Consider the following 14,100-nt stretch of genomic DNA (forward strand, 5'->3'; position numbering starts at 1 on the left):
AATCTCCAAAACAGCCACCTCTCTCTACCTTCTTTCCAAGAATATTGTGAACACAACCACTGTGTATATTCACAATATTTTGCTGGTGCCTCCTTTCTGAAATTTCCTTGGAATTAAAGCAATTTTTCACGTAAAATATTTTTTACTTTTTTACTTCTCTTTTCATTGCAAAATGACAATAAATAGTAAAATCTCATAGACCATAAGAGGAACTTTACTATATGATACATTGGACCCTATTGATAACTTGTAGCAGGTGGAAAGTTGTTTTTTATCAGTAGAAATAGAACTCTTCTCCAGATGACATCTTTTCAGTACTGAGAGCTCTGGAAGCAGGTGTGTCGCTTGGCTTTCAAACCAATCCGTACAGTGTAATGTGAAGAAAAATTTCCTACAGAAGCCTATGGGAGTTTTCTTTGGGTTATGGAACAACAGGATATAAACCAAATAGCAATTACTAATAACTCAGGAGTGAACTGCAGGAAAAAGGTGGATGTGTCAGTTGACCCACTTGTGCTATAAAACAGTAACATTTCTCTTTTCCCAGCAATGGCATTAGAAATACTGTCTGATTAGTCAGTCTGCCCAGTGTAAATCCATGCAGGATTAATCGCTGTGCTAAGATTTTTTGGATGTCGAAAACATATTAGAGCACAATAAATTCTGTGTGCAGAGTTGTAACTGAAATCAATGAGAACAAAGGCAAGCAGCAAACCCACGTGGAGGACACGTCTAAGGAGTGTCTGCTCATGTCCCACCCCGTTATTGCTTAGGCCTGGCAGGTCAGTACTGAGGACTCTCACCACTTTCAGTCTCCCTAGTCTTACTAGTAAGGGCGACAACAACATTTTTGGATTAGGATATAGTCTTGATCGAAATGTTACACCATCCTTACTACATATACAGGAAAAAAAAGGTCTGAAAACACACCTAATACTGCCAAAATCATCCTGTGTAATACTGGACTCAAAACAGCCGAGGGAACTATTGCAGGGCTGAATCTGCAGTCTTATTCTGGAAAACATTGGGCTAATGACTGGAGATGCAGCCACAGAGAGGTCATGTGTGCACTGATGTCTGAAGTTAAGATCTTCTGCCAGCTAAGTGGATATCTTTTAAAGACTTAATCCTATAACTAATGAAGTCAATAGGAGATTTTCAGTTGACATCAATGGACTTGGAGTCAGGCCCTCAAAGATTAAAGTAATCCTGTACTAAACTTTCAGGTGGCTTCTGCTGTTTCACACCTGTAGCCCCAAAAGTACGTGTCTTATTTCACTGAATTACTCTGTTGTTGAAAACAACAAACTCTTCAGCAGAACAGTATTTTCTCAATGTTTCTAAAACATTTTGTCCTGAAACTATTTACAGAAATATTTATCAGGTTTTTTTAGCCAGAACCTAGATTAATTGGTATAAATTTTCTTCAAATTTGAATCGGAATAAATTTAAAGTGTTGGTTGCCTTTTCGGTGAGAACGTTATTTTTTTTTTAATTGCAAAATATTAGTGAGTTTTATTCGCTTCCTGGCTTCCTTTTGTCTGTTTTTCCTGAGACGAGGATCATGTTTTAAGTTGCAAAGAAGATCAAAATGGTATAATTCCTAAATAAACTGATACACAGATAAATTAAAGGATTATAAATTAAAACACATTAATGTCTTTTAAAGAATTTACTTAATTAAGGAAAAATAAGCAGAACAGGATGTCCTCTAACTTGTGTTTTCCATGTACACCTAATCTTATAAATGCCTATTTCATGGATACAAGTAGAATTACATTACATTTTTATCACAGTGGGACTTTACACCTGTGAAATTACTTGTTCATATTTTCAGAATCTCAATTTTGCATAATTTTACATGAAAAGGTCCTAATTTCTGATCCCAAATTATAGGAAGTGTATACTGAAAAGCAATATTTCAGAATCCCAGGAATATCATTATGCTTTTCAGTTAAGGCATCTGATCACTGAATTGAAATTGGTAACTTTCTGACAAGCACAGTGACTGTTAAGTGACAAAGTGATTTCTCCCTTCCCCCAGCTTCAGTCTATCTGTGCCTGAACTTCTCAGCCTGAGCCTGAGCTGTGTGAGACTGGTACTCCTGAACTGTAAATATCCAGCTAAGACACAGTATTAGAAGTCACTATAAAATAACAAAGTTCTGTGGAATGATCAAAAGATAAAAGCCTCAGCCTGCTGGGAAGCCTTTTCGTTGCACGTGTCTGTCAGGCAGTTTCAAAAATAATAAGCATCACCTGCAGCAACCAGGGGTTATTGATGTTTGCTGTGGTTCTAGAAAGGAAGAAGCTGCAAAGCCAAATGTGGAGAAGTGAATGAAAGGAGGAGATAAACAGAAGGTGTCATGTTGGTGATACAGAATTTGTCCTCTTAGTTATAACTAACATACACGTATTGCATGACATATAATAACCTGTGAGGATTTAAAGGTACAAAGGGTTTGCATCTGTGTCCCTGACTGTTAACAGGAAGAATTTATTCCCAGGGGGAGGGTTTGAGTTAATATTTCTTATTGGACACATTAGAAAAATGAGTTTACTGATTTTCTGAAATGCAGTGAAACAATTTGGAGCTGATTTTACATAACATCTTTCCGTCTCCTTATATTCCAATAATATACCTTCTTTCTGATCAGTGGCATTTAAAAAGAGCAAAATGAAAGTTTTCTGTTCCAAAATAATAAAACAGAGGTTTTAAAACTAGCAGACACCAGAAATAGAGTTGTGTTTCTTGCAACAGGTATGTTTGTTCTCTTTTAACAGTGGAAAGCCTCAAAGAATGCTTGAAATGTACAATGTGTTGGGAACAGAGAGGCAGTATCTCCGAATAAAGGAAGAAATGAATGGAATAAAAGATTAGGAGAGAGAGAGACACAGAGACAGAGACAACTTGAGCACATACATAAAATCCCTTCTGGAGGCCCTTATCTAATTGCCTCATTTATCTAGTTTCATTTATAAGCTCAGTTTTATTCTGGGACACTCTCGGAGGTTGTGTGAGAATGGCTGCAGAATGACCTAACTGGCAACAGGCTTTCTACAGACCCCTTTTTTTTTTTTTTTTTGTATGCCAATTCTCAGGGCAATTACTGCAGTTGCCCTTTTTATATCAGCATCTTGGGTGGCTAGGCCTGGGGTTTGCTCACTCTTTTTAATAGTATAATTTCTTTTGATAAATAAGCAGCTAGGATTTTTTGTGTCTTTTTTTTTTTTTTTTTTTTGGAGAATGCTTCTTTTGCAGTGGGACTTCCTATGTACATGTGGGCTTAATGCAGATGTTTGCTTTCCCATGATATAAAAGATGATTTAAAAATGAAACAAAACACTTTCACAAACTATCTCCCCTTTCCCTCTAATCTTCATTTAGATTACTTCTTAGTTTTCAAAGTTTTGGTGGAATGACTCAAACAGAAAATGTTTTTTAAATAAAATAAGCTGAAGTATTTTGCTTAAATTTTGAAAGTGATTTCTGGGTGCAGCAGAGCTGATATAAGGTTTTGCCATTGATTTGAATAAGGCCTGGATTTAATTCTTAGCTCTTACTGGAGTTTTATTTTCTGATTTCACTAGTAAACTAAATTGTCTTTATTATTAAGATCAAAACTCTAAGATCATTGTTATCCCTTCTCTGCATGACTGTGGCATATATATTATTGTGAGTCTTCAATTTAGGTGCCATCTGTGGTATTTTTTAAGGAACTAAGCAGTGAGAAAGGAACTATCACATCTCCCCAGCTGGTTGTTGAAAATAATGTGTCACAGTGGAATTAAAGTTGGGTTTATTTTTAAATATATTTCATTGAAGAAAGTGTTAAAGATGTTATCTCTGTCAGATATTTAAACGTTGCTAAAATACTTCAGCGACTTTCTTGCTTTGCTGATTATGAAGAGTGTAATAAAACCGCGCTATGTGACAGATTTAGACAGCTGGCTCATTCAGGAGAAGTTCACATTTTTGTCACCCACGTTGAATAAGGAAAGATTAGATGCTAAGGTCAATTTACAAAAATGGTTGTCAGGACATTTTTTAATTGTAAAACTTTTTGTGATGGAATTCAGGGAAAAGACTAAAGGCAGAAAGCAGCGGAGACAAAGAGCTGCTATTAACCTACAGATGCTACCACAGGGTTCATTTTAAGATTGGTCACACTGCTTAGCCAATGAAGTGTTCGTGTGACTATAAGGGACCACCCTTTTCTGGGGTGAGAGGGCAATTTGGTCTTCATGCTCATTTAATCCCAAGATGTCTTTCAATGGACTGTCAGTTGAATCTACATTGTGCAAAATTATGCATGCACTTTTTAATGCAGACCATTGTTCTCTGAGCACTTAACCAAGATTTCTCAACCAATTTCCATGTGGCATGAGGTCACTCGAAACCCAGGCAAACATATATGGAAGGCAAATGTAATTTTCTGTTCCTCTGAGCTGGAATGTGTAAGACACAGAAATGCAAGTATCAGTCGCTCTGTAATTTCAGATTTAATGCCTACTAAATGAAGACTGACAAATTTCTATAAAGGAAAATTTGTTGCATGTTGCTGCCCTGGAGAGGTAATTTTGCTACTGGAGAGTAATATGGCTACAGTCTTTTAGATCTCATTGACTAAAGTGTTGTCAATTGTTGATGCATGAGCAGCTGCTTGTAAGGACCACAGGATGTGCACACTGTGGCAATTTTGTTTTCTTGTCTTAGGCAAGATTTTATAAAAGCCAGATAGTGCAAAGGAAACCTGATAGATGGTAAGTAGTGAGCAAAGAAACTGCCAATAATACCCTAGAGCTGGAGATGAGAGGGTACCAGTTCTGCATATACATGTAATTACACTCTTAATACCTTAGAAAACCTGACTATAGCATGTACACCATATTTATTGATACATTTACAAAGACTCAGTTTTGTGTTAGCTCTTGAAGGAACATTTACATTTAGAACCACATTTGGCAAGAATCACTCTACGATTTGTACAAGTGCCGCCGTGCACAGGCAGCACGTGCTCGTGTGAGCTCCCGGCCAGGGACGTTCTGTTCAGTGTGACACTGGCAGCAGCCTGCTTGCATAACCTCTTACACTGTCCTGTTACAGTGAAAACCACTTTATGGACACTTTTAACACATGCTGAAATTTTATTGTGATTGGTTGGCGGTTGGTTTTTTTTCTCATCCGTCGTAAATGAACACAAGTTGACACAAGGATACATTTCTAGATTAGATCCACAACACATTAAAGTGTGTGTGTTTGCTCTCTCTTTCCCCGTCTTTCCAATTAAGTTGGTGAAAAATGTAACTTTAGTATTTTACAGGACATGGTAAAGCTGTCTCATCTAGGTGATGTCTATATTATAAAAATAAAATAAAATAATATAAATATGTAACATGAACCCAGTGCCCACCGTTAAATAAAATATATGATAAAAAGCAGACCTTCTAGGATGACTGGTTTTGAAATATGCGAATATAATTTAATTATTAAACACTTGAAACAATCTTGATATTAAGCTGCGATAACCAGATTTTTGCATCTATGCTAGATAAAGAAATGCGTAACATTCTGTAATAGAGTTACATTGATGAAAGTGAAGGTTACAGTCTTACAATGAATTGCCTAGATAGGAATGCATTAAGCAGTTCTGAAATATTGTCTCATGATGTAGTTCAGTTCACCTTAGAAACTGTTACAACTGGATTTTATTAAGTCCAGCAGTTTATACGGCGATGTTTGAAAACTGCTTCCTCACCGCTCTAATCAGATAAGTACAGACACGAGATTGCTGGGATATCAAAGAATCCATTAAGACATCAGGGAAGTCCTGTGACGAAAATGTGTTTTACAGTGGAATTGCTTTGTAAACTATTTCTCATGAAGAAATAAATATTAAAAAAGATTCCACTCTCTGCACAACCGTATTTGTGGTAGCGCGTGTGCATGGGGTATGTGTGCACATATTGGGTATCGGGACGTCTGTGGAGACGTACAGGAATATTTACACACATACGAGGAATTTTTCTGCACATTTGTGGATATTATACTTAAATTAATAAAGTAACTCAAATCACCGGTATTTGCTGCAGGATAAGAGTCTTTTAAAAATGACAGGATTCAAAACAAATGCCCGTTGAGAGTGTAGTTTCCAAACAGTCCCAGGAACTATACAATATAGCTGGTTAGATCCAGCAAATAGGATGTCATGTCTAGGATCTGATCAAGAATACCTGCCCTTGTCACTCTTCGGATGCTTCTATCCACTTGTTCACACTGGGGGCCGAGATAGCCTTTTTTACATAAGCATTTATTAGGCCTTACACAGACACCTCCATGTCGACAGGCAGGGTCACATTTTGCTGTGGGGAAAAAAACCCAGTGATTTTTCTGATTTGTTTAGAACATCACAAACTGAAAAGATGCAGTTACACATTCTAGCCTTGTCGTGATGAAGCAAGCATATAAATTAAAAACAAAATAGAAAAAATGAAATATTAGAAGTTGTGAAAGCATATTTTTAAAAGTTCTAAAATATTAGGGGGAGGAAGTAATTTTGTATGTCTGAGTGGACATCACCTATGAAAGACTGATAAATAACAGATATTTTTTAAATGTCCAATTCCCATATTCGGACTGGATATTGGAGTGAATAGAGAACCTATTTCAAAAGACTTCAGGCTCCACATATCTTATAATTTGAAAACAAGATACACATCACACCTAGATCTAGACCAGTGGTGGTCTACCTCATTCCATTTCTTATGCTGCCATCCCAAAGAAGTCCTGAAGTTGGTGAGACATTTTAGCACCTGGCCATCTCCAAGTCAGCAAGTGCTGAATCTCAGGTAAACTCCTTTGTCCACACAGAGTTCTGCACTCCACTCTTTCCTTAGCAGAACAGATTAAAACTGAGCAGAGATGCACTCCCTTGGCTCTTGCATCACTTAACCCTGGGACCAGGATTAAATTCCATTTAGTGAAAAAAGAGCCAGAGTTATTTTTTCAACAGTTTTTATCAGTTATATAGGTTTTAAAGTTTTCCCCTCTCTCTTTAACAGATGATTTACCTATCGAGTTCTCTGTTAATCAGCTTGCTTCAGCTTTTCAAATATAACTGCTATTTTAAATTGTAGCCAGTGTTAGCAAAACTAATAATAACTTTAGTTGTGGAGGTATTTTCTTCTGGAGTAGAGTCATAGCACTGTGATATATACAATGTATCTTTCTTTCTTTTTTGCAGGCATTATGCTGTTTAGTGTTATCTATTACAATAAACTGTAATATAGATTTACAGATATTTATAATACACTATATAAATACAGGTTTCTTAATTTTATCCACATGCTTCTTAATGACACTAGAACAAAACTGATATCTCGTAGGGTAATTTTTCTTATTTCAATTATAATAGTGGCTTGAGGTCCAACTTAGACCATCTCTGTTAAATGTTGCATAGAATACAGGAAAGAAAGATCCTCATTCTACATGTTTTCTGTACCTTTCTTGTTCATTGTGTCCATCAAATTACCTACCATAAACCTGTATTTTTTTAAACAAAACAGATTACTCAAGACCCATTTATGCTCACATTGGAGGCATTTTTTACTTTAAGTTCCACTTAAGGCTGTAGAATGGGCCTCATTTTCTGAATGTAGGAAAGCTCTGACAAGTGAGGACAATTGAAGGTTGGACAATTTCTCCAACCTGCTTTTGTTGCAGGGTTGTATGATGGGCAGCTCATGATTCTTGCCCTAAGATCCATCATTTGTGATTTCATGAATTTCATTTCATTCCAAAGTCACTCCTGCTCATCACTAAAACTCTGGAGGTTGCTGAAATTTGCACTCGAGGCTTTAAGGACTTCATAGCTGACCCTGCTTCACCAGGGCCCTCCTGAGTGCCCTTCCAACTGGAATTATCCCTGGTCCATTGTGGGATCCTTGTTCCTGACTCTCCTTTGAGTTCTGCTGCCATTATGTTATTGTACAGCTCAGACATAACCACAGCCTCTGTGGGGCAGTGATAGCACAGCTGTGGCACTCCAGGTTCATTCACCTCACCCCTTGGCTGGTGCACCCAACATCTACTTTGACCACAGTTTCTTCAAGTGACTTTTAAAAGCTAAAGCAACAAGACTTAATGAAATCACTGTAATAAGGGATCACAACAGTGTTCTCCTTTGTGGTAAGTTGTACATAGAATCCTCTTTAACAAACTGGAGCCATTTCATTTTGTAGGATCAAAATCAAAAAAGTACCAAAACTAAACTTTTCAAGTTCTTATTTACCATCTTTCCTGACAAGGTACCCCTGTTTGACACTGACAGTGATAATACTGCAAGTGGAAGTTGAATGTCCAAACAAGGAATGTGTATTGACTTCCTTTCATTTTACAGTCTTGGTGGAACAAATAAGAATACTGTTGTATGTCATATTTATGCTATTAATTGCATTCTGTACTTAAAACTTCTCTGAAAAAAATAACTGAAAGCAAATTATGACATGTCACTGCTTTTTTCCCTTGTTGCTATGAATCTATATACAAACCAGTTCTGCAGAAATCTCCTTCCCAGCCTTGATTACAGCAGCATTTTCCTGTGGGAGTGCAGTGCCCATTCCGACAATGCCTTGAGCATTCAGACGTCAGTATCTGTGCAGGCTGAGCCATTCTTTTGCATTCTTCAGGGACTAAAGGCCTGAATAAAAATATACAAACCAAGCAAACAGTTAAAAATCAGGGTCAACGAGAAAAAATTTCGGTATTTTTTTTTAAAGACCTGATTCTCTGTTCTGGTACTAGCAGTGGGAGAAATTGTGTGCTAAGGGGATCGCGCTTTTCCTCAGAAAAACCAATAAGCATAGAGATGATACGTTACATTACAGAAAAATACAGTGCTATTTGCTATCATTTCATATAACTGCCTTCAGAGATCTTCTACAAGGTTGAATAATAGTCCTTGAGAATTCCTGAAGCATGAACCTGGCAAAATTAGCTTGCTGAAGAGCTTATCACAGGCAGCATCTGATGGTGTCTTTTTGTGTTTCTAGCTGATTCAGACTTCCCCATTTTATGCTGGGAAGACTAACCTGAACAAGTTTTATGTCACACATTAGGACATGTATAATAATTCTGCAAAAGTATTACCTCTGCCTACAAATTCAGTTTTACTCTGCTGGCTTTTTGTTTCCATATTTTCATGGAATCATATTTGGATTATGCATTTGGGATGCTTATTTAAGCACCTGAACATCAGGAAAGACTTTTTCACTATGAGAGTGGCCAAGCGCTTGCACAGGTTGCCCAGAGAGGTTGTGGAGTCTCCATCACTGGACATACTCAGAAGCTGTCTGGACATTGTCCTGGGAAACTGGATGCAGGTGTCCCTGCTTGAGCCCTGGGCTGGACTCCAGAGGTCCCTTCCAAACTCAGCCTTTCTGTAGGTGATTCTGTAAAATGTACGCACAAAGGAAATTCTAGTTCAGCTGACTTCAAATATTGCAGATGTTGGGTTTTTTTTGTTGGGCTTCTTGTTGTCAAGTCTTATGTAATGCAACTGTTTCTGCCACTCTACAAAATATTTTGGATATCCAGTAGCCTTTTATTTTGTTTACAAAAGAACAGCATTATCTTCCTTAACAAAGGAGTAATTGTGGTGTTCCTTCTGCAGTGTCAAGTGTGTCAAAGATTTAAGTGTTTTAACTTAAGTGTGCCCTAACTGTTGATTTTTTACTATGTTTTTTTTAGATATTTACTGTTTGTTTGGTTTTAAATTTAGCTGTGTGTCATCATACTGACATTTGCTGTCTGAATTCAGCAGATAGAGACTGACAGGATCATCACAAGGCTACAGTTTCCCAGTAGAAGTACCGTGTTCTGTCTCTGCTGTAGGCTTCATTGCACAGGAATAAGTTTAGAAAAGAATGTCAGGATCTCCCAAGTGTTCTAATCAAGTAATTGAATTGGAGCATCATGGTAAATTAAATTAATTAGTGACAAATACAAAATTACTCATTCTCGAGGAAAAAAATCTGAACTACTGGCATACATTCCTAAGCTTGATATTTGCAGGACAAAGATTCTAATACTTTTCTGGAGAGCTTTGAGAAAGCTTGGCTAAGTGTCCAGCTGGAATCCAAACAAACCAAACCAAAATTGTATTAGACAGAATAGAAAATAACATTGTTCACAATACTAACATCAGTATTACACCCCCAATTATGTGCAAATAGCTGGAATAGCAACTTGTGCCCTGATTACCCTGTCAAATATTAAAATCCTAGACTGATACTCTTGTGTGGAGAAAAGAATAGTTTTTGGAGTCTGACAAAGAATGAGTATGATGGAGGTGCAGAAAACTGTGACAGAAAAAAAAAAGAGGAGGAAAATTGGGCATTCTTGTTTATCCCCCATTTCAACATCAGAAGAAATATCAAGGGGAAAAAATTAAGCTAAAGAAAATAAAATTAACTAGTTGAACTCATAGCTTCTAAAATATCAATGAAGCCCATGTTCTAGTAGGATTTTGAAAAGATATTTCTATGCACAATGGGGCCATTCAAAGTAATATTAGATAGAGTAAAAATAATTTTTAAGAAAAATAAGCATTCATACCTAATGTCATCGAAGTCCCTCACTAGCTGACTGGGCTTATTTCCCCCTCCCAGTTTGGCATGCAGCTTCCTAACTGTACACTACAGGATTTCTTGCATTTTTCTTTGAGAAAGACTAATAGAGTACAGGCTCACTGGTTTGTTTCACCATAGCACTTTCTCTGCTCAATCTTAATTACTACCATGATTATTTAAACATTCATACAGAGGAACTGGTTCCCCAAAGATGTTAAGGGCAGAAAGAATGTGTAGATGAATCTTTAGCGTGGCACTAAGTTCTGATTTCCAAACCATTTCTGAGAATCACTGAAGGTCCTGTATTATTTAAGGGCTTTGAAACATGTTTTGACACCTTTGGTACAGCATATTTGAAACCCTTTCAGGTTTAGTGTTTACATATTTCCACAGCTGTCTTTTAAATATAATGCATTATTTTTTTGACCTGTAAGGAATTCCAGTTCTGTAGTAATGAGTGTGTTACACATGATCTGGTCAAAAAAGTTCCTACACTTAAAAATTATATGCAATATTCACAAGCAATGATATTTTGGAAACTGTTCTACAAAATTATATGATTTTCAGTGGAGACTTGTTCAGATTTAAAGGAAAAAGATCTGTTTTCTCATTCCTATGTCTGAGGCAAAAAAAAAAATAAATCTATATTTGAGATGATTTCTTTATAGCCAACTGCATAGGAGGCAAGATTCTTTCTTCATCTGGCGCTATTAAAGCCCATGTATTTCAAGTTATTTTAAATGGGAGTCTTCTCTTCTTCTTGCTCAAACACAAGTAGAGTGCTGTGTTTAGCAGGAAGTATAACCTCAGGCTCCTGGAGCATATCTTGGAAACAAGCTCCAGTGGCAAATCTTTAGCAGAGAATGACAAAGATATTTTATTTGTATACATAATGATTTATTTTATTAAGAGATGTAAAGTATTTATCTATGATAATGCTGGAATATATGGTTCTTTTTGTATGTGATAGGAAGGCAGAAATCACGCTTTTTTTGTATCCAGCCAAGTATGGCTGGTCACTTTTATAATTTAAAATTTTCTACTGCTCTTGGTACTTGTGAATATAACCTTGCCTTTTATTCTACCATCAATCAATAACTTGTACTCATCAGCCTTGGATAATATTTATTAATGGTGGGGTGGAGTAGAAACAAAGATGGAAAAAATTGTGGTTGGCAGAGTGCCTTAGGAGAAGAGAAATACAAATGCAGCTGCAGCAGAATCCTTCTTGTGTGTGAGAATTGCTGGGTTTCCTTAGCTGTGCTACAGGAAAAGCCACACTTTCTCAGGATTCGAATGCTGTTATGGGACCAGCGTGTGTGGAGAGAAAGTCTCTGCCCCTCAGTACTTACACTTTGCATTTTTTAAGGCTTGAAAGGGGTGGAAATTTTCAGTCTCAGCACAAGTTGAACTGAATTTCACGAAGGTAACATAAGTCTCGAAACGGGCTGTTGGGACTTGATCTTTCCTGCACTTAGACAAGCCTATGATTTTGTTTATATAACCAGTGCTTCGCTGTGTCTCTTGATGTGGAAAATGGAGGGGAATAGATGGAGCCACACTCTAGGCTGGAGAGAATTTTTTTCCTTGTATTCCCCAATCTATAAAACTCTAAAGGGTACAGCTTGATTACTCTTACAGTAAGCACTATTTGGTCCACAGAAAGTCAGCCAAAAATGTAGCTGATAATGACTATTTATATGGTCTGTACAATTCTAGTTATCTTAAAGAGCTGTTCATATATACAGTACAGTACAGTATATCTTGCTTGTTAAAACAGGCTTTCATGAAACTGTATAACAACTCTAAATGTATGGAACATGGAGGAAAAGTTGTACTGGGGGCTGGGGCCCTTTGCTGACGTGTGCAGCGAGCTGGGAATTCTTGACTCTACAATGAGTAAAGAAATTTTTGCTGCCTTACCGTAGCTAATATAAGAAAGTAGCCTCTACTGTTAGTTTAGAGGCATATAAAAGTCTAACATGCTTTAATAGATTAAAACTCATCCTGGTGTTGCTCAGGATTTCGTGCTTTCTTTAGCGCTTCTCTCCACAAAAATGCACGGAGTGGTTTAGTTGCTATATGTGCTATTTGTAACTCAGATGCAAATGGAGGGCCAAATTCAGCAGTAAAACAATGGTACTGAACAGAAAGCTATTCCTTCACCATGCTTTTGACACAATATCAAAATCTCTCCTTCTCCACTGAAGTGAGGAAAAAACCAAAAACCCGGACAAAATTCCTGGATGTTCAGATTCAGACGAGACACACTGCCGTAGAAATCCTGACTGTGATACAAAATATATGGAATGTTATGCTTCAATTACCTGCACAGAAGATATTAGGCATTAGAATGATCTTAAAGTATATCACCAAAATTCGTGCATTAGTTGTTGGGTTTTTTTCCTTTATAAGGGAAAATGTCAAGAAAAAATAATTTTGTTTCACTCCTTGTCATAGACTAAATTTACTGCTTGTCATGGAATAAATATAGCATCTCTTCAGGTACAGCTTCTAAAATTAAAAAGTATACCTTTAGTCCTGGGAGAGATGCCAAAAGCTCGTTACTTGTCTCCAGATTTACTACATGGGAATAATGTGGAAAAAACTCATGGCTTTTAAGATTTAAACTCAGCAGCATATCAAATTTATTCTTATATGGTATACTTGTTCATGACCTCTAGTCTTAAGAAATTCTGTCATGTTTGAAAACTAGTCCCTAGTGAAGCCTGTATCAATGTTAATAGCTAAGAGGTCAATGCAACTGCTAAACAGTTTGTATTACTGTCAGGGTGGTCATGAAAACAACACCTGCTGCATGAGCACTTGGCAGCTGGGTCAACAGGCACTGTGGGAATTTATCAATTTAGGGGGCCACTTGCATAACACTTTGACTGATGAATTGGGAAAGACTGGCTTACTGCGCTAAAGCTGCTCTATTATGTGTGACTTTCTTTAGGACGGCAGAGGCTTCCTGCAGGCTCCAGAAAATAAGCAAAAGATAAACTGAGCTGTTTTTTTTTCCTTATAAAGCGATAAAAAGTGAGAACTCCTTAATAGCCAATGCTAGAAAGACTTTAAAAAAAGGGGGAAAAAAAAATCCCCAACCAAAACAAAAACTTTTACAGTCAGTGAGCTGTGATGTGATTGAAAAAAATCCTTAGGTTTTTCCATCGTGGTTACAAAGGAGTTTTTGTGAAGTACTTCTGTAAATTGAAACTCTCTAGGCTGGTATTCGCAAAAAGCTCTAATTTCTCTTTAGTGTCTCTTATGGGAATAGTAACTGCATGTGGGTAGGTAAATGAGATAAGAATTTTGCATGCTCTGGCTAAACTAAACATAATTAGACATTAATTCTGGCTTTCCCTCAAATGACTTAAGGGATAGTAACTTTCTGAACAGAAAGAAATCATATGGCCCACCTGGCTTGGTGAGCGTATTCACCAACAAAATTGGCTCATTCTACAGAGA

The 14,100-nt window shown here is 37.0% G+C and overlaps 1 protein-coding gene across 1 annotated transcript in view; it reads right to left on the reverse strand.

Annotated features, from left to right (window-relative positions):
• Positions 1-4,873: 4,873 nt before the first annotated feature.
• Positions 4,874-14,100, reverse strand: part of LOC113987939 (hedgehog interacting protein) — a 73,031-nt gene continuing 63,804 nt past the window's right edge. Inside the window, exons 12-13 of the mRNA XM_027721079.2 lie at positions 8,551-8,699; positions 4,874-6,363 (exon numbers count right to left, since the gene is read on the reverse strand). Of these exons, the coding sequence (XP_027576880.1) occupies positions 6,170-6,363; positions 8,551-8,699 (343 nt within the window). The 3' untranslated portion in view covers positions 4,874-6,169. The remainder of the gene's footprint in view (positions 6,364-8,550; positions 8,700-14,100) is intronic.

This window comes from Pipra filicauda, unplaced genomic scaffold, assembly GCF_003945595.2.
Source record: "Pipra filicauda isolate LSUMZ 115617 unplaced genomic scaffold, ASM394559v2 scaffold8_size5757611_pilon, whole genome shotgun sequence".
Taxonomy (NCBI): Eukaryota; Metazoa; Chordata; class Aves; order Passeriformes; family Pipridae; genus Pipra; species Pipra filicauda.